Here is a 20,999-nt window from a genome sequence, read left to right on the forward strand (position 1 = left end):
TTAACATTTCAAAGTAAAGGTGAACCAGGTGATTTAACAAGAATTCAAGTAAAGCCTATTGTTAGCAAAACATGGTTTCACAAAACTAAGATTTTCTCAAAACAGATTTGATAGAACCAATAACCAAATAGCACCATAAGACCTCTATTTATACTAGTGAGATTTATTATTCTAAAATACATGTCAAATTCCTCTACTAGTTGGGCTGACTTTTATCAAACTAAAAAAAATATTATAAAATTTTGGTATTCAGAGAAAAGCTGGACCTCAACTACCATACATCTTTGTCCTTGTCATGCAGCCAAATTTTTCACAAATAAAAAGTTATGGTTTTCTGAAATTCAAGTTCCCAGTCTTGAATGTGGCCAAACTTGTTTCCAATCCCTATGCAGAGCTACCTAACGTAACCAATTGGTCCACGGGAGATCAAAAGACCCTGTTGGATCAACAACCAAAATTTAAATTCACATCATACATAACACGTCGGACCCCTTTAGAGCCATTATAATAGCCAGCAATTAAGACATTGGCTCTAGTTTTCGATGGTAGTTAGAATACCAAGTTAGGTAAGTATTTAAAAGAGATATAATTTATGTTCTCTCTCTGTGTGCGTGAAGAACCATGTAATTTCAACTTGCTTCGTAAAAGTCAATACTACAGAGGAATGACAGAGGCCATGAAACTTCAAAAGATTTATTTTTTCAAATTATTAAGAAACAAAGTATTTATTTTGTCATTTTCACAAGCATAATATTTTGATTATGTTTACTAGATAATATTCCAATTTATGTTATAGAGTAATCAAAATTTTGCTATATACAGAGACAGGACTCAAATAGGACCATGCTACAGCATGCAAAATAAAAACTTATTTAAAAATCACTTCAAAATTTATTCCCTCAAAAAGAATTTGATTTAAAAAGTCATTAACATATATGTCCCACAAACAATTGCTTATCTCTTTTCACAATGCACCACGTAATTTTATGCTAATCTTACAAAAAATTATTCACATGGGTAATAGATATTGGAATTCAAAATCACAAGGCATTATATCCACAATGTCTGATATTTTTCCATTGCTTTTCCCTTTCAAACACTCAACCATAGATTTCCTTAAGGACCAAGATGTTGGAAGCTGGTTGCATATCCAATCCACTAATGAGTCCAAGTTCGCAGCAAAGTCATGCATGTTGGAGAATAAGAGCTCTGGGATCATTAGCCTTTTTGTACTAGTCACCACTATGGAAGCCTGCAGGTACTCCAACTTTGATTTTTCCAACTCACTTAAGACATTATCAGATGTGTATATTTTCACCTGCACATAAATTCGATCTATTATTGGCAAGCTTTAGAAAGTAAGAAATTATGCTGGGATAGTGGTTTAACAGTGCGTGCAGCGATGTTGTCATATGTTGTTATCCCCCACCACCACAGGCATTAGTTAGACTAGCATCATTATGAGGGATGTTATAAGGCATGATACAAGTGAGATGCATTGGCCTGTTTCCTAAAAAATGTTCTGAAAGATTCCAATGCATTCAAGTTATAAAGTACTTTTCAATAGTTATTACTGATGTCATGGTTAATCACACTATTAAGTAGTAATGATGAAAGAAAATTTACTTACAGCTGGAGAAGATTTATTCCCAGAACATAATGCAAATATAATATTAGGCTCTGGGTGTTCCAATCCATAAATCCTCCGTACAGCTTCTTCTTTGTCATCCTTCTCGCCTTTCCAATGATCCTATTCAATAACCCATGCAAATATTTTACATTAATTTTCTAAAGTATATGAGGCTCTATTTAGAGGTTCTTTCATCTCCCGAGCACGTGCATTGCATATGCTAAAATGTAGAATACAATTTTAAGCTTAATACCGGCTACAGAAATTAAAACACTTACCTCTTTCATGCTTGATGGTTGTCTTAGAATAAAATGTTCTATTGCTAAAGCATTTAGTTTGTTTCCTCCTATATTGAGCACAGCCTATACAGAAAACATAGGTTTTAATGACAATCATTTTAAAATTTATAGCAATCCAATAAATTACAGTGAGATAGGCTTTAAATACCTGATTTTTCAAACCAAGCACTTTTTCTGGATTTGACGGCAAACCATGTTCCAAGAATCCCTAAAAATGACATAAACATCCATGATATGTCAGATAATGCTTTGATGAAAGACACTTAACTCATACTCATGCAATGATTGGGTTAAAAATGGTTGTAACCATGCTATACATGCATGATACAGGTGTTGTACAAGTTGATCCAAAATGCTAATTTCTGATGGTGGGTCAAAAATCTCAAGTCCACCTCTCGAAGGCTGTTCAATAGCACCCTAGGAAAGAAGTTAAAAAAATTAGAATTGCTGCCATAACAAAAAACATACATGAATACATGGAACAAATTAATGTTTAATGTAAGCTCTAGGACTACAACAACCATGCAAGGTTTAGGCGTATAAAGAATCTACTAAAAGCTAACATATAGGCACATGCAAAATGATTATTCTCATGTATGTGTTATTTTAAATCATTTAATATTACAAGTCATGTTGATACTCACCTTAATTGGTTCAGTAAAGAAAGAGAATTTGATATTCCCTTTAAATCCAAAGAACTCAATGTGAATTTAATAAGATTCTTATAAGGACCAATATCTCTCGAAAGAGAACCTTCAATCTCAAAAATCCCATAGGGATCTTGCTGCCTTGTCTCCCTTTGAGTGGTAATGCTTGCATTTAAATTCACACTACCATCAACTCTGAAGCTTCCTGATCTTAAAAATGAGCTATTGGACCTTGATAAATTGCCTGATTTTTCTAGCTCCACAGCTCGTGAAGTTCTTATTAACCTTAAGAAAATGCAAATCAAGCATTTCACTATTTTCTCAGATAATTTGTTTGGCTGGCATTTTTGATAGTCCTTATCTGATGACTTTGTAATGGAAGAAGGTTCTTGTAACAATTTGAGCAGCATATCTGCATCAGCATTTGATGGCTGAAAATTGAACTAAAATCAAAGTTAGCTATAAGAAATAGATAAAAACATAATTTACAAAAAGCCATATCAGAAAGAGTAAAATATGTTTGCATATATTTATATATATTCCTTTTATCCTCTTCTTATTTAAAAGCTATTCACATCATAGATTGACATAATAGTGTGAACTAAGAGAAACTAGACTTACTCTACTTGGATGTCTTGGGGGCAGCTTAGGCATAGATGCCTTATCAATCATTCCGCTTTTCATTGAAACTCTCTCTTTTAGTTCCACCACCCTCTGATTTTCCTTTCTACCAATTGTCCTAACTATGCTTCTGATATCTCCATCATTAGTGAAACCATGGATTGAGAAGTCTCCTTTTATTGCCTGGTTTATGAAGAACATAGGTTTGGTTTCCATTGCAACTTTCTCCGGCATTACTTTGGTCCTGGGAGCTCGAGATGGAGTTGTTGATGGATGATCAAGAGGTGAAACCGTACTATCATTTATTTGCTTATAATGATTAGATATTGAAGTCTCCTTTATTCGAGGTTCTTGTTCATTGGTTAAACCTTGTTGAATTCTGCTTATTTCTTCTTCAAGACGAGCTATCTCTTCTTCCACCATTACCAGTTCTGCCAGAAGTTCTTTTGCCTGTGCAATTTATGCATGAAAAGGTTAGCAGCTAAATATTTGGAAATATCAACCTTTTTTAAGGAATAGAAAGAAAAGTGATATACATAACAGAACAAGCATGTTCTGAGACTGAAGTAGATCCAATAATATATATATATATTAATATTATATAACTTTATTTGACTTATGTAATGTGGTTTACTTGATATACTTGCCAAAAATATGAGATTCACAACTCTATTTAGATAATTCATCGAAGCCCTATTATGTATGTATTATGTATGGCATAATTATTATCAACATCTTATTTTTCATGGAAAATAAAATTCTGCCATGATTTGGATAGTTGTGGAGTTTTTTTTTTTTTGATAGGTTTAGGAAATTCACAACATAGTAAATTATATAATTTTATGGGTTTTGACCAGGGTTTGTGGAACCATCACAAACCACCTGATTTGGGGAATATCGAGTTGTGCCAACAGCGGATCAGGATGGGTCTGGCAATCAAAACGAGAAACTAGTGGAGGGGAGGAGGTAGAAGGAAAGAGAGGGAAAATGAGAGGGGGTGGGGGGAGGGAAGGACAGGGAGAGCGAGAGAAGGCCACTGGAGGCCTGTCGAGGCTATCCGCCACTATCGAGCCCAGTAGAAAGCTAGAGGAGGGGCTCTGCCCTCCTTCTGATCAAAATAGAGGCTTCATCTCCTGTTTCTTTTTTATTTTGATTTTATCGGGTGAAATCGACAATACCGTTGCCGACTTCACGGTTACATTTTTTTTTTTTTTTTCGATTTTTGGTTGAAATCTGCAACAATGTTGCCAACTACACTCGATAAAACCAAAGAAAAAAAAAAATGCCGAAGCTCCGGTTTTGATTGGAAGGAGGGTGAAGCCCCTCGGCTTTCCACCAGACTTGGCAGTGGCACAGCAACTTTAGCGGCCTCCGGAGACCCTCTCCCCCTCTCCCTCTCCTTCCCCCCTCTCCCATTCTCCCTCCACCCTCTCTGTTGCGTTGGTTCAGGCCCTATATGGAATGGCAAGGGAGTGTACCGAACTATGCCTCTACCTGACCAATCCGGACCCCGATACCGATGCAATGAACCATGGTTTTGACAATAACCATGCGATGGTAATGTGAAATTGATATGAAGGAAGGTTGTCTATTTCAATTCTAGGAGTGTACAAATAGTTATGATATTTAATAGCATGGTTCACCATAATGCGGGCATACCATACCATAGGTATTGATATGGTACCAAGCTTTGATACAACACAAGGGCCAAACAGGCTTGTACTGGATGGAACTAGTAGGTTCTACTTGATTTTGTATTGCACTTACCCGGATTGTCTGATTTCAAGCAATAATGTGCTTAAGTGTGAGAAAAGGATCTCCCAATTTTATGCTGGTACGGAAGATGTACTATACCACACTAATAAGAAGTCGGTACAATACCCAGCATCGGTAAAATGAACCTTGTTTAATAACATATCAAAAATTTGTTTATAACTCATTTTTAAGAACACAAGGAATCAAAATCTTCTTGTACTTCTTAAAACTTTCAACTTCATGAGAAAAAAAAATACACATCAGAAACAAAGTTATTCCTTACAACTACAAAAATATTCCCTACAACTAATTTGAGAATAGCTATACCGTTAGCTTCAAACATAAATCACAGCTATCTACTATTACAATTTGATTAAATCTTTTGTTTGCCTCATTGTAAATAATTAGGACACTTTGCAAAGAAAAAGTACCAATAATTTATAAAGAAATAAAGTGCATCTGTTGGAGAAAGTATATTGGCCCCAAATAAATTATTTGATAAAATCTTTTCTTTTTGCCATAAAATTTTATAGCAAAAGCTAGAAGGCAGTTTGACACATGATTGACAAATGAATAGGGCATGTCTACTAGTGCTTGATGATATAAAATGGGTGGAATGCATTGTAATTCTAGGAATCATGGTATTGTAGGTCTTCAAATTCTGGCAACTTAAAAGATTAGCAAACTGAAAAAAATCTACAATTTGAAACTAAAGATAAAAATGTGCCCATCAAATAGCTTATAAAACTAAGCATTATCATTCTGATACTTGCATAATTTGGAGTCTAGATGTCATGGCGACAGCTTAAACAATGAAAACTATGTACAACTAATGTTTTAGAAGGCTCATATTTAGGCCTTGGTTGAACTCTTGATGCATCACTTTTTGCAATTCCTTTTCCAAACTGATTATGAAATAAACTTAGATTTTTCCTTACTATTTCGGGTCTTCTAGGTTGCCAACCAACTTCCTAATCAATGAGAGAAATTTGGTGTTGGGGGATACCGACCGACCCCACTCACGCCGACTCATCGTCGGGCTTACATGATCGGCGTCCGACTCTGCCGATTGACCGACGGCCGCCGACCGACCGACGGCTGCCGACCGACCGAGGATGCGTCGGTCGGGCGGACCTTCTTCTCTCTCTTGATCGGCTGCACTATGGGGTCCGATGCCCGACTTTGGCAACGCGCCCGACTGACTGTCGGAGGGGCCCGAGTTTCCATCCAACGTCTCTCAACCAGCCGCCGACCTATAGTTGGTTGGCTCCCTCAGATGCCGTACGGCTGCCAGAAACTGTCAGCCCTGACAACGGCATGCGGCACTGCCGCCTAGGGGCATTATCCCACCTAAGGCATGGGTCAACCCTAGCGATTTGACAGCGCCACGGTGATTTGACACCCTCACGACGACTCTGACAGTCCTCAGTGAGTTGACAATTCTTCAATTGTCCGCGCCATTAATGACGGCACCATACCATGCTCCACTATATATATCGGGGAAGGCAACAGTGCTAGAGGTCGATTCGAAACCCCTGAATTCCCTCCTCTCTAGCTCCCTCTCTCTCCCTCTCTCGTTGAGCTCCTTGTTTTCTTTTCACTGTTGCCTAGTCTCCTCTCTGACTTGACCGTCGGAGGTCCCCGCCGGAGCCACCTCCGGTCAGTGTGGACTTTCTTTTGCAGGCGCACGTTCCCGGCGACCAGGCGACGAGGGGATTGGCCGCAACAGATTGGCGCGCCAGGAAGGGGGGTGCGCAGTGACAAGTTAGTGCTTCATTGACAGCACCAGGGATTGCGATCCCCGCGGAACTTGAAACATCTTCCAAGATGACAAAGACAAGAGCTCAGCGATCGAGGGTCACTGGATCGGCGAGGCGCTCTTCCCGCCGGGAAGAGGCCTCTCCTCCACCCTCCATGGCGGAACCTAGCTCTCCGCACCCCGCGGTGACCACGGAGGCGCAGATCGCAGCGATCGTGCGGCAGATGACCGTGCTGACGGACGCGGTCAAAAGCCTTCAGCAACAACTGGTCCGGCTGCCGCCTTCACCGGCCGGGCAACCGATGGCACGTCCGATGCCCTCCAGGAGCAACCGCCGACGCCCGCATCGGTCTCCATTGCCTCCGCAGGAGCACCTGCCACAGCACTCCTACCGAGAGGAGGGGCGGCCACGGCGCGACACTCATCGGTCTCGACGGCCTTCTCCCTTCCAGCTGGAACGAGCAAGGAAGGAGAAACGACCGCGAACGCCGTCCGCCTCTCTCTCAGACTCTTTCGGAGACTCCACTCCTGGGGTCTCCCAGCACCGACGGATCGACGACTACGAACGCAGGTTCGAGGAAATCGACTGTCGGCTTGCCCAGCTGCAGGTGGACGGACAGAAGTCTTCAAACGACGTCGACTTCCAGACCGCCCAACCTCTCTCCCGACTCATCCTCGATGAATCGATCCCTAGTCGGCTCAAGATGCCGCACGTGGAGCCTTACGACGGCTCCACCGACCCAATCGACCATCTGGAGAGCTACAAAGCTCTCATGACGATTCAAGGGGCAACCGACGCTCTCCTTTGCATCGGCTTCCCCGCCACGCTCCGCAAAGCTGCCAGGGCCTGGTACTCCGGTCTTCGATCGAAAAGTATCCACTCCTTTGGGCAGCTCGAGCACTCATTCGTGGCCCACTTCAGCACTAGCCGGAAGCCGCCACGAACTTCGGACAGCCTTTTCTCCCTCAAACAGGGAGAAAACGAGATGCTCCGACACTTCGTGACGTGATTCAACGCGGCCACGCTTGAGGTTCGGACCTCAACGAAGACATGGCCATCTCGGCCATGAAGCGCGGGCTGAGGGCATCCCGATTCACTTACAGCCTGGACAAGACCCTCCCCCGGACGTATGCCGAACTATTGGAGCGCGCGTACAAGTACATGCGCACGGACGAAGGAGCCTCCGACCGGCGCTTGGTCGAGCCCAAGGGTCCGAAGGAGAAGCGAAGGAAGGGTCGGGACCCTGTCGTGCCCAGCAGGCCCCCGACCGACAGTCGGGTCTCACCCCCATAGCGGAACCAAAGGTCGCCCCGACGCGGGGCCCAAGGCCGACACACCTCAGGTACGACTCCTAGACTCCTCTCTCTGCTCCTCGTACGCAGATTTGATGGAGATCGAAGGGGAAGAGTACCTGCGACGGCCTCCGCCTCTGAAGGCAAAGGCCTCAACCGGCAGAAGTACTACCGATTCCACCGGGCCACGGCCACAATACCGAGCAGTGCATCCAGCTCAAGGATGAGATCGAAGCTCTCATCCGCCGGGATATCTCGATAAATTCCGGAGGAATCCGCCGACTCAACCCGTTGCCGACCGACGACCCCAGCCGACTGAAGAAGCGACGACTAATCAGCCTACGGCCGGGGTCATCAATATGATTTTCAAACGACTGGGCCGGGGACGTCCGCTGGAGGGGAGCCGACAAAGAAGCCGCGCCCGGATGACGCAATTACTTTTACAGAAGAAGATGTTCGGGGCATCCAGACTCCCCACGACGACGCTGTTGTTGTCTCGGCAACAATAGCGAACTATGATGTAAAATTTTTTTTTGTAGATAATAAAAGTTCAACGAACGTTTTATTTTACTCGACCTTCTCCCGGATGCGACTATCGACCGATCGACTCAGGAGGGTCTCTACACCCTTGATAGGCTTCGCTGGAGACGCTGTCACGACGGAAGGAGAAGTCACTCTGCCCGTGACGGTTGGCACCGAACCACGACAAAGCACAGTCCATTTGACTTTTGCGGTCGTCCAAGTGTCTTCAGCTTACAACGCCATACTTGGAAGACCCGGACTAAACGCCCTCAGGGCGATAGTTTCGACGTATCACCTCCTGGTTCGGTTTCCGACCAAAAACGGAGTCGGAGAGATGCGTGGAGACCAACAGCTCGCTCGCCGATGCTTTCAGATCTCCGCTCAAAGCGAGGAGTCGAAGGGCTCCCTGACGATCGACAAGCTAGACCAACGGAAGGAGGAAGAACGAGGAAAACCGACCGAACAGCTCATCCCCGTCTCAATAGCGGAGAATCCCGACCGAACGGAATGGGTCGGGTCTCAACTACCCGACCCAGAACAACGACGGTTGGCAGAGCTGCTGAAGGCCAACGCCGACATATTCGCTTGGTCGGCAGCAGATATGTCGGACATCCCTCCGGAGACAATAACGCACCGACTCAACATCGACCCAACAATGAGGCCGGTGAGGCAGAAGAAGAGGTCTTTTGCTCCTGAAAGACAGAAGGCCATCGACGAAGAAGTGGACAAGCTACTCGAGGCAGGCTTCATCAGAGAAACTACATATCCCGATTGGCTTGCCAATATTGTCATGGTGAAGAAAGCCAACGGAAAGTGGAGGATTTGCATCGACTACACCGACTTGAATCGGGCCTGTCCGAAGGACAGCTTTCCACTTCCAAAGGTCGACCAGTTGGTGGATGCGACGTCCGGATTTTGACTGCTCAACTTCATGGACGCCTTTGCCGGGTACAACCAGATCCGGATGGCGCCCGAAGACGAGGAGCACATTGCCTTCGTGACCCCCAAGGGCCTCTACTGCTACAGAGTGATGCCCTTTGGACTGAAGAATGTCGGAGTTACCTACCAACGACTCGTCAATAAGGTCTTCAAAGATCAGATCGGCCGCAATATGGAAGTATATGTGGATGACATGCTGGTAAAGAGTGCGCAGATTGTAGATCATGTTCGAGATCTCGAAGAAGCTTTCCGCACTCTACGACAACATAGAATGAAGCTGAATCCGACTAAGTGCGCTTTTGGAGTGACCTCGGGGAAGTTCCTCAGTTTCCTCGTTTCACAACGAGGAATCGAGGCCAACCCCGAGAAAATCAAAGCAGTCATCGACATGCGGCACCCGAACACCAAGAGAAAGGTTCAGCAGCTGAATGAAAAAATCATCGCTCTCAGCCGATTCATCTCTCGGTCGGCCGAAAGATACCTCCCGTTCTTCAAAACCCTGAGGCAGGTGAAGGGTTTCTCTTGGTCGGACGAGTGCAGACGGGCCTTCGAGGATTTGAAGGAGTACCTGGCTTCTCCGCCGCTGCTTGTGAAGCCAGAGGTCGGGGAGACGCTGTACCTCTATTTGGCCACTTCCCCCGAGGCGGTTAGTTCGGTGCTCGTCCAAGAGAACGAGAGCTGAATTCATCAACCTATATACTATACCAGCAAAGTGCTCCGCGGCGCTGAAGCTCGATACTCGGAGACAGAAAAAATGATTTTCGTCCTGACCGTCTCCGCAGAACGACTCCGCCCATACTTCCAGGCGCATGCCATCGTGGTCCTTACCAACTAGCCCCTGAAGGCGATATTGCGCCGACCCGACACATCGGGACGACTGGCGAAGTGGACGATGAAGCTCAGCGAGTTCGACATACAGTACCGACCGCGACGTGCCTTAAAGGCCCAGGTCCTGGCCGATTTCATCGCAGAATGCCCGACGACCGATCAAGGATCGGAAGGCGAGAACCCCAGAGGAGCTGCGGTCTCCGAGCCTGACCCGGTGTCCACCTGGGTACTATACATCGACGGAGCTTCAAACGCTCAGGGGAGGGGCCAGGTTCCTGCTCACCAATTCGGAAGGAGTAGTCACTGAGTACGCCCTCCGATTCGACTTCAAAGCCTCCAATAATCAGGCCGAGTATGAAGCGCTCCTCGCCGGCTTGAGGATGGCGAGGGAACTTGGGATCGACAGCCTCCAGGTATTCTCCGATTCTCAGCTAATCGTGGGGCAGGTCAAAGGCGAATTCGAGGCACGAGATCCAGCTATGGCAAAGTATCTCCAGAAAGTGAAGGATCTTGTGGCGCGCCTCGGATATTTCGAGATCTCCCATATCTCCAGGTCGGAGAACGCCCGGGCTGACGCACTCTCCAGGCTGGCGACTTCAGCTTATGACGCTTTGGGCCGGACGCTCGTGGAGAATCTCGAGTAGCCGAGCATCGACAAGGTCGATGAGGTGCTACAACTGACGGCCGAACCAAGCTGGATGGATCCGATTGTTCGGTACCTAACCGACGGGATCAGTCTTGAAGATCCCATGGAGGCCAGGCGGCTTCGATGGTTGGCCTCCCAATATGTGATAATGGATGGCCGACTCTATAAAAGGTCATTCTCCCTTCCCTTGCTCAGGTGCTTGAGACCAACCGACGCAGACTACGCACTCAGAGAAGTGCACGAAGGGATCTGCGGGAGTCACTTGGGGGGTAAATCCTTGGCCTACAAGGTCCTGCGGCAGGGTTACTACTGGCCCACCATGAGGAAGGATGCGGCTGAGCTGGTCCGGAAGTGTGAACCATGCCAAAAGTATGCCAACGTACAACACCAGCCAGCCAGCCAAATTGCTCCTATTGTCGCCCCATGGCCCTTCGCCCAGTGGGGGGTCGACATTCTCGGTCCTTTCCCTCCGACATCTGGCCAAAGAAAGTTCATAGTCGTCGCCATCGACTACTTCACCAAGTGGGTGGAGATCGAGCCCCCGGCGCAGATTACCGAGTGAAAAATGGAGGATTTCATCTAGAAGTCCATCATCTTCAGGTTCGGATTGCCGCATACCATTATCACCGATAATGGACGACAGTTCGACAACCAGGACTTCAGAGACTTCTGCGCGAGGTTTCACATCACGCACCGACTGACTTCGGTCGGGCATCCACAGTCCAACGGTGAGGTCGAGGTGACCAACCGGACCATACTACACGGGCTCAAAATCCGACTGAATGAAGCCAAAGGCTTCTGGGTCGAGGAGTTGAACTCCGTCCTGTGGGCTTACCGAACGACCCCCCGTGTGCCAACCGGGGAGTCGCCTTTCAGTTTGGCCTATGGGACGGAGGCAATGATACCGCTCGAGATCGGGCTGCCATCAATTAGGGTCGAGCAGTATCAAGAGCCAAACAACTCCGAGTGCCGGAGAGCCGACCTAGACCTCCTCCCCGAGCTTCGGAGCGAGGCTCAACTTCGCATGGCTTCTTACCGACAGAAAGTAGCCCGATATTACAACGCCAAGGTCAAGCCAAAACTTTTCAGGCCTGGGGATCTAGTCCTAAGAAAGGCAGAAGTCTCGAAGCCTCTAGACCAAGGGAAGCTAGCTCCGAATTGGGAAGGACCCTACATGGTAGCAGACACCTACGGGCCGAGGGCTTACCGACTGGAGACTCTGGAAGGGAACCCCATTCCTCGGACCTGGAATGCCGACAACCTAAAGTTGTATCACCAATGAACTTTGTACCTGTTCACTCGGAATACAAGTTCAGTTTCAAATTTCGGAGTCTGAAATCTCGACTCTTCGACTTTTGGTCGGCGCTCGCCAAGGAGTACGAGGCCCTATGTTCCGACTCGGACTCAACGTCCCGCTCGGAACCGACGGCCTGATCGCCGACGATGCACTGGACGCTTACAAGGGCCGATGCATCCATGACAACGGGAGTAACACTCCTTCTACGGTCGAACTTTCGGACCAACGATCGGCTAACTTGCCGACTCAGCCCCGACCAAGAAAGGCAAAACGCCGGCGCGACCGCTGTCGCGTTTGCAACTTATCGACCGAGCTACGGTCGGTCGAAGGATATTCGGCTTGCCACCGTCTATCACACGACACGACCCTTGTCGCGTTCGTGACTCACCGACCGAGCTACGGCCGGTCGAAGGATATTCGGCTTACCACCGTCTATCACGCGGCGCGACGTAAGTACCCGACGTAAGGGTATCGGGATCCGACTTATCATCGCCTCCCCGACTAAACGCGCCGGACGCCATTCGACTGAACGCGTCGAAAGATATCCGACTGCCGAATCTTGCCCGGCGGACGGTCGGCTTTCGACTCGACGAACACGCCCGACTCACAACCGGGCGACGGACGTCCGACTTAAAGCCTTCGATCGTCGGATTACACGACAGTCGGGAGGCTGGTCCAAAGTCGGGATTTGCCCTACCTTCGTGGCAGCACGCTTGCCGAACGTCCTAATTAATCTATCGGGCTAGCGACTTATGTGATCAAAAGCATTCCATGACACATGAAAGAAGAAGAGACATACAAAGGAAAAAAGTTCAAGTCCAAAAGACTTTGACTTTCATTTCATTGAAGTTCAGGTCAAGTTTACAAAACTGGGCCGAAGCCCGAATACAAGTATGACAAACAGAAGTAAAAGAAAATGAAAAACCGACTAGTCCTCAGAGTCGGCCTCTTTCATTGGATGACGGTCGGGGACGGTCGGTGAACCCGCTCGGGCTTCGGGAGATGGGGCCGCTTGATCTTCGGTGGCTTGCTCCGCGTTTTCTTCGGCTTCCGCCCTGATGGTGAGACCTCCCGGTGATGGGTTGGTCGTCTCCTCCGTAGCTGGGGCCTCCGGCTCTGGCAGAACGATGCTGCCGAGGTCAAGCTCCGGGTACAAGCTTCGAACGGCTTTCCGAGCATCCTCGTACCCCACTCGGTACGAGAGGAAGCCGCTCTCCAGAAGTTCCTCCCGATACTCTTCCGAGTCGCGGAAGTCTTCTATGGCCCGACCCATGGCCTCCTTCGCCGACTCAGCTTCTGCCTTCGCGATGTCTGCGTCGGCCTGGGCAATGGACAGACCTTCTTTGGCCTTAGTGAGGTTCCCGAGGCTCACTCGGAGCTGCTCGCGTTCGGCCTTCAGCTCCTTGGTGAAGCTGTCCCTTTCGTGCCGAAGCCGACGGACGGTTCGGGACTTCTTCTTGGCGTCGTCCCGGGTCGACTGCAGCTCGGACTCCGAAGTCGCCAAGGCGCCCGTGAGTCGGGAGACTTCCTCCTTGAGTCGGGAGACCTCCCCCTCAAGTCGGCCCTCCCGGTCGACCGACTGTTGCAGCTGGTCGACCAGATGACCCTGTCGGCTTCAGCGGCCGCGACCTTGTCTCTCCAAGCCGCGCGCAGATCACCGAACTTTCGATATCCGGCCTCTAGCTCGGATATGTTGTAAACCAGCTGCACAAAACAGGACCGACCGTCAGGAGACCGAACTCACGCAACAATAATGAAAACAAAGAAGAAGGAAACTCACCCAGATCATCATCGGGTAAAATGAAGACAGCATGTCGGAGACCCGCTGATTCTTCATTGCTTCAATGTCGGCCGGAAGGAGTGCCTGGCACAGTTTCCTGGCCAAGTCATGGTTGGCCAGGCCCGACGCACCTTCCGGGAGTGGGAAGTCGGTCGACCCCCCACCACCGGCCGACCTGCCTTCGTCGTCGGATGTCATCGGGGCCTTCCCTCGGCCGGACACCCAGGCCCTGATGTCGAAGGTTGACGGCAAGCTTGAGCTCGATCGAGTTTCCCCCGAAGGCGCGGCAGCAGCAGGCGCGGGTTGCTCGGGCTCGAGCGCCTCCTCCCGTTCCTCCTCTGCCGGCTGAGCAGCCGGCGCGCCGTCGATCGATTCCTCGGCCGCCCTTCTCTCGGGCGAGGCTGCACCCTCGCCCGACTGTCCCTCGGACGGGACTGCGACAAGCACCGTCGGCGCCGACAGCGCGATGATGGGCTCCGCCTCCGACCCAGTCGGCTCGCCCGACGGAGCTACTTGGGGCCTTTGGGAGGCCGCGACGGCCCGGCCCCTTGTGCCGGCCTCTTCCGAACGGCGTACTGCTGTACGTCGGCTGCCGTCAGTCTCGACCTCGGTGGCATATCTGCAAATGACGACAGACGGTCAGCGTCATAAAGGAAAGGAAAGAAGGAAGGAGAAAGGAAGATGGAAAACCGACCTAAGCGAGGGACCGGGCTGAGACCGGCATCATACAGCGCCTGCTCGGTGATGAGCTCCCTCTGCTTCGGCATCGAAATATCTTTCAGCCGGTGGAAGTCTTCCCGGTCCTCAGCTTCCACCCGACTGTTCTCGTTCGGTTGGGTTCGAGGATTCCTCCAACGGGCAGGGAACCCCCAGGGATAGAAGAAGATACAAAAAAGAACTGGTTCTTCTATCCATGAATGGACGACGGAAGACCGGTGATAAAAGCAAGCCCCTTCCGAGGATTAAAGTACCACCACCCTTGAACTTTAGGGTGGGGTCGGAGGACGAAGAAAGCTTGGAAGAGGAAAATTCGAGGGTCAGTCGGCAAAAGCCGACACAACAGAGCAAAACTGACTATTAGCCGAACCGAGTTCAGTGCGAGTTGCGTCGGGCATAGTCCGTAATAGTCAAGCACATTTCGGACGAACTCCGGAACCGGAAAGCGAAGGCCGGCCCGGAGGTCCTCAATGTAGAAGGCCACCTGGCCCTCGGACGGGCTATTGACCCGACCATTGGCACCAGGGGCGAACAGCCGAAATTACTTCGGGATGCAATATTGCTCCCGGAGCCGATCGACGTTCGGCCCCGAAAGTGAAGAGACCACCTCCGGGGTCGACCGAGGGTCGTCGGTCGGATCTCCTGACCGACCTCCTCTTGGAGATGTTCTGGCCATGACGGAAGACAGGAAATAAAGAAAAGAAGGAGAAGACTGTGAGAAGACAAGGGAGAAGACGATGAAGGCAGTAAAGGCCCCCAGAAGAAGAAGAGAGAACTCTCAAAAAGAAGGAAAGCGGAGACGAGTACCTGGAACAGGGGATCACACGGGCAGAGTCTCGACGGCAAAATGAGGGGGGTAGAAACCTGGGTATGGGCGACCCTGTATATATAGTACCCCCGACGGACGAGATGAAGGCACGACCAACGAGGGATTCCCAGATCGCGCCACGTGGCGTCATCCGGGCCGTCTGTCGGCCCGACGGTTCGACGCACCCATCCTCAGATCGAGCCACGTCACCTCCATCCGCTCGAACCAACCCGGCCCAATAGCCACTTGCCACGTGGTGTAGAGGCCGTGACGTTTCGTATCCCCGGACGGGCGGCGGGAACGATGGTTTCCATTCCCAAAGAGGCGGAACGTCTGACGCCGATGAGACAGGACACCTGACACCGACAGGACGTCTGACGCCGATGGGACAGTACGTCTGACACCGACAGGACACCTGACACCGACAGTACGTCTGACACCGACGGGACATCTGACACCGGCGAATCGCCTAGCATTCATGAGGCGCACGGCACCATATCAGCCCCCGGTACGGTCGTCAGAATTAGAACTTAATACGATGAGAATCCACTCCTTTCGCTCGACGCTGCCGCCCAAACAAAGACATTGGCCAGCGCACCATCCGACTCAGGAGTGGAGGGGGGCAACTGTTGGGGGATACCGACCGACCCCACTCACGCCGACTCATCGTCGGGCTTACATGATCGGCGTCCGACTCTGCCGACTGACCGACGGCCGCCGACCGACCGAGGATGCATCGGTCGGGCGGACCTTCTTCTCTCTCTTGATCGGCTGCACTATGGGGTCCGACGCCCGACTTTGGCAACGCGCCCGACTGACTGTCAGAGGGGCCCGAGTTTTCACCCAACGTCTCTCAACCAGCCACCGACCTATAGTCGGTCGGCTCCCTCAGATGCCGTACGGCTGCCAGAAACTGTCAGCCCTGACAATGGCATGCGGCACTGCCGCCTAGGGGCATTATCCCACCTAAGGCATGGGTCAACCCTAGCAATTTGACAGCACCACGGCGATTTGACAACCTTACGGCGATTTGACACCCTCACGACGACTCTGACAGTCCTTAGTGAGTTGACAATTCTTCAATTGTCCGCGCCATTAATGACGGCGCCATACCATGCTCCACTATATATATCGGGGAAGGCAACAGTTCTAGAGGTCGATTCGAAACCCCTGAATTCCCTCCTCTCTAGCTCCCTCTCTCTCCCTCTCTCGTTGAGCTCCTTGTTTTCTTTTCACTGTTGCCTAGTCTCCTCTTTGACTTGACCGTCGGAAGGTCCCCGCCGGAGCCACCTCCGGTCAGTGTGGACTTTCTTTTGCAGGCGCACGTTCCCGACGACCGGGTGACGAGGGGATTGGCCGCAACATTTGGGATAAATTTCAGGAGAATCTAAAACTTCCTAGATCATCAAATCAAAGACCGAGATTAACTTTTATTTTTTTTCTTTTTAATCATTGGTGGGTTTTCTACATAAATAGGTTCCCGTTTCCTTTAAAGAATAAATAGCTTATCTTCAATTATAGAGAATGTCTTCCATATCTAATGCTACAAAAGTATTTGTTTATTAGCATTATTTCTCCCTTTATTATTCTATTTCCCCTATTGACTTGCTATGTGGATTTATGGTTGGTCAGAAATCATAGGACAATTGTACTGGCAACATTTCAGGGTCCAAAATGCCTGTGTGTGTGTGTGTACATATGCATTCAAATGATAGTTCAAAGAAAATAGTTTCCGAATGGTGCAAGTTTTGAATTGCCTATTTCGATTCCAAACTTCCCTCATTTTTTTTGGGATCAATGAACAGTTAAAAATATATAAAAAAACCTTTTTTGGAAGGAAGCTTGGAATATGAAGGGTGTGCCTAGCAGCCTGAGGGAGCAGTGCGCGTTCCAGAACTTCATGCACTTTCTCCTCATCATTCAACATTTTCTGAAGCTGAGCCACCTGCAAAAACATCAACATTTTTCTTTTTGAAAAAATCATGGCTCCAAAACAAACATAAACCCTACCTAGAGGTTTCGAAGTAACATTCTGATTGCAAAATTTAGTCCTACCTTTTTGAGTAATCCGTGGCTTCAGATCCATGTTTTTACAAAAAATGTCCTGATTTATCAAATTTTCATGTTTTCATATTTGGATAATATCAATAGAAAGTCCCTAACAAGAACACTCCCTACTTCTTAGTTTTTTTTTTTTTTAATTATTATTTTTTTTAAAGCAATAGGAAAGGCAAGACAAAATTAAAAGAAATAAGGCAATTAAGAAAGAAAGAAAGCTTCTGATGTGGAGATCACTCGCTCCAATTGCCACTGTGTAATGTGATCCGTTTGCCTATTGGACACATAATGCAATGAGTCTCAGGTGTTGCTCATCTTGATCTCATGAAAGTGAGAGAATTAGGTGCAGGTCGTAAGGTTTCCATAAATTTTACAAGGAGGGATGGAAGCACTTCTCATGAACCTAATCTCTTGCCCTCCTTTAGTAGCATAAGGTCCCTTCGTGACAATTGGACTGCAATTGGATTGGACAAATCTGTTTCGAATTTGGAACCAGTCCAAAATTAACTTAATGCAATCATACTTGAAATCATTTGGATTGCCTTGACTTAAATATAGATCACCAAACAACCAAATCTGAACCCAAACTAACCCGATAAAGATATCCTATTTCCAATTTGAATTTAATAAACCAATTTAATTATAATGGCAACATTTTATGTGATTAATCCTCAGTTTATATTGTTGAAGGGAAGAATTCAAAGCAATCTCCAATTTGAACCATTCACAATCACGTGTCCTTTACAAGGAACATGCCACTATGGCAGTTTCAAACCACTATCATCAATTTATATCATTGTAATGATTTAAGTATGTTGCCAACCAATCTTATGTGAAATGTTCCGTTGCTAATATCTATATTCTATATATTGTTTAACTGTAATTTTATTATATAATGTGTCTATGATGTAACGCATCGATTTATATACATTTTCCACTCTGTACTTGAACTATTATTAACCTGTTTCTATTCAAAAAATTTTGAAGGATCCATATAATAAACATTAAATCTGATCCAATCTGATTTGAATAATAATATATTAGACTTGGATTCACCAATCTGATCTAATTCAAATATGTAGTAAATTCGGATGATGCTCGCCTTTGATCCAGCTCATTTCACTTGCATCCACAAATCATGGGGATGAAAATGTAGACAATACCTTTCAAATAAGGTGCATGCTAGACCCGGCTAGATTCTTTCTCCCACTCCATTCCACATTGAAAGGCATGACTCGCCAGCTTAATGTCCTGGGTTTAGCACTTGGGGCCCCCTGAACCCCAAAAGGGACCAATTTTGTGATGGTTTTGCTTCCTTAGCAACCAAACTTAATGTTTGCATCACAATCACAGCCATCAAAATCAGGAGAATGCAAGGTGGGGCTCACATCTTTGACAGCATATCAGTAGTAGGTAAGATGGTGGCAGTTTGTTTCTCAACGTCAAAAAGTGCAGTTTTCTCAGGACTACTTTTCTCTATTTCCCTTGGGACAAGCTGCTTCTAATATTAGTATCTCTATGTTGATCAGTCTCATACACTGTGACCAACCTGAAATTAAAGTCATAAAAGCTACTAAAAGGGAAAAGTCGGATGGAATTTGTCTTACCTCTTGTTCAAGCTCTTGCCTCCTCTGTTTCACACCCATGTCCTTCACTCTCTGCATTTTCAAAACAAATAAAAGCATATAAATCACCTCAACTAATAAAATCTAGGATCAATAATACTACACTGTAAAAAATATTATCACAATTCGGTAAAAACATTAAATATCCTATAAAAAAAAAGTTTTCTAAAACACAATTACTATCACAAGGTCCCCACTTTTAGACCATGCCTTAACCAGAAACAAATTGTGATCTTTTTCGAGAAGAATACAAATGGATATCACATTGCACTTTCTTTCTTGTTTCTTTTCTTCTTTTTTTCTCTGTTTTTTTTTTTTTTCTCACTGGGCAGTCTTTGGCATTCAAAATTAACTAGATGCATGCAAAAAAATTGGACATAGAGGAACCGGATTAAACCATAGGAATGCAAAACATCTAGAATAATATAGCAAATAAATTAAACATAAATCAGGCATTGCACCACAATAAGCATACCGTTCGGGGGGGCGTGGGAGCCTTGGCGAGAGTGCGATTGCCATGCGCCATGAGAGACAAAGGGAAGATCCTGCACGTCACCCCAAAGCAGCATGCGGAGCTCTCACTAAAAAGATCTGGGTTGGCGGTGGTGTTGGTGGATGGATTCTGGTGGGAGAGGGATGAAGTCTTTGGGAATAAGAAAGAACATTGGACTTGGGTGCCGGGAGAGGATGGGAGGGAGCTTTCACAGAGGTTGGTGTCTGGTGAGGGGTCGAATAACCGCCTCACACAAGGACGAGGCATTGCGGGTGAGGAGGGCGGAGGGAACTTTTTTCTTAGCTTCCAATGTGGGATTTTGGCTTATTATATGTTCGATTGCTTAGTGGTTATGTTAATATTTTTATCAGCTACCTAAGGTGAGGGCTGCTTTTTGGAAAGGTATTACGTGCGAAGGACATGTTGGACATGGTAGGAGTAGTCGGGGAGGGCTCCCAAACTTGTAGAGTTGGATATCACAGCAATCTAGCATATTAACAAAAAAGCGTCAAAAAGGTGGTCTTGCTGAAGAGTATATCTAACGAAGAATTTAACATTAAGTCCTCTATTTAACCACTATTTTTATTTCTTAGTTTTCATTAAATTAGAATATTATACTTTTCCTGTAGAAGTGTTTTGAAACAGTTGCTCTGTATACTTATATTGGTTCCACATACAGTTATACTGAAGTGGGTACATAATTAGAATTAATCATGATGATCAAATTTCTCAGTTAACAAGGACGGAAGGTGGTACCATCCTTCTACTTAGCAACCAAAATATTCAGAATTTGATTCTTGAATAGCGCACTCCTAAATATCAATAGGATCGGGCTCCTCCTCTTCCTCTCAAACGAAAAATTATATATGGTCGATTTGAGTCGCACATGTTCATTTATTTACTTATTCAATGGATGCTACGGTACAAGACCCACTAGAGCTTTGGTAGCTCCCAGATGTTTCTATCCACCTCGACTCTATTTCCTGCTTGGTGTTCCTCATCGGCTGAGGGGAACCCAGTGACACAAGGGTAAGTCATTCATAGAGCAATTTGTGTGCGCGCCCGCGTGCAACAGCAGGGGGATGAATCCCTTAGTTTGAGTCTGGGATGGGAAGGACCAATAGCATCAGCATGGGCAAAGTATAAACGCATCTGTGGGGAACGAGAAAATATTCATTGCAACGGTGATACCATATCAAATTTGCCACAATCCAAGAGCGCATGCATTTCATTGAGTGCCGTATATTTCATCAATTTCCGTGAATGATGTCCCACACTAGTC

At 47.1% G+C, this 20,999-nt stretch overlaps 1 protein-coding gene across 3 annotated transcripts; it reads right to left on the reverse strand.

The window, feature by feature from the left end:
- Positions 1-868: 868 nt before the first annotated feature.
- LOC105042997 (uncharacterized) lies at positions 869-20,003 on the reverse strand. 3 transcript variants are annotated; one of them, XM_073255148.1, is made up of 10 exons: positions 19,700-20,003; positions 19,207-19,257; positions 17,367-17,486; positions 3,198-3,647; positions 2,574-3,007; positions 2,247-2,346; positions 2,078-2,137; positions 1,909-1,992; positions 1,631-1,750; positions 869-1,318 (listed from the first exon to the last, which is right to left on the reverse strand). In XM_073255148.1, exons 1-10 carry the CDS (start codon positions 19,982-19,984, stop codon positions 1,010-1,012), a joined length of 2,013 nt encoding a protein of 670 aa, XP_073111249.1. In that variant the 5' UTR covers positions 19,985-20,003; the 3' UTR covers positions 869-1,009. The 3 variants fall into 3 exon arrangements, with proteins under 3 accessions (XP_073111249.1, XP_073111248.1, XP_073111250.1); XM_073255147.1 differs by having other exon boundaries at positions 2,574-3,019; XM_073255149.1 differs by lacking the exon at positions 2,574-3,007 and having other exon boundaries at positions 2,269-2,346.
- Between the last annotated feature and the right edge of the window lie 996 nt (positions 20,004-20,999).

This window comes from Elaeis guineensis, chromosome 4 (assembly GCF_000442705.2).
Source record: "Elaeis guineensis isolate ETL-2024a chromosome 4, EG11, whole genome shotgun sequence".
Taxonomy (NCBI): Eukaryota; Viridiplantae; Streptophyta; class Magnoliopsida; order Arecales; family Arecaceae; genus Elaeis; species Elaeis guineensis.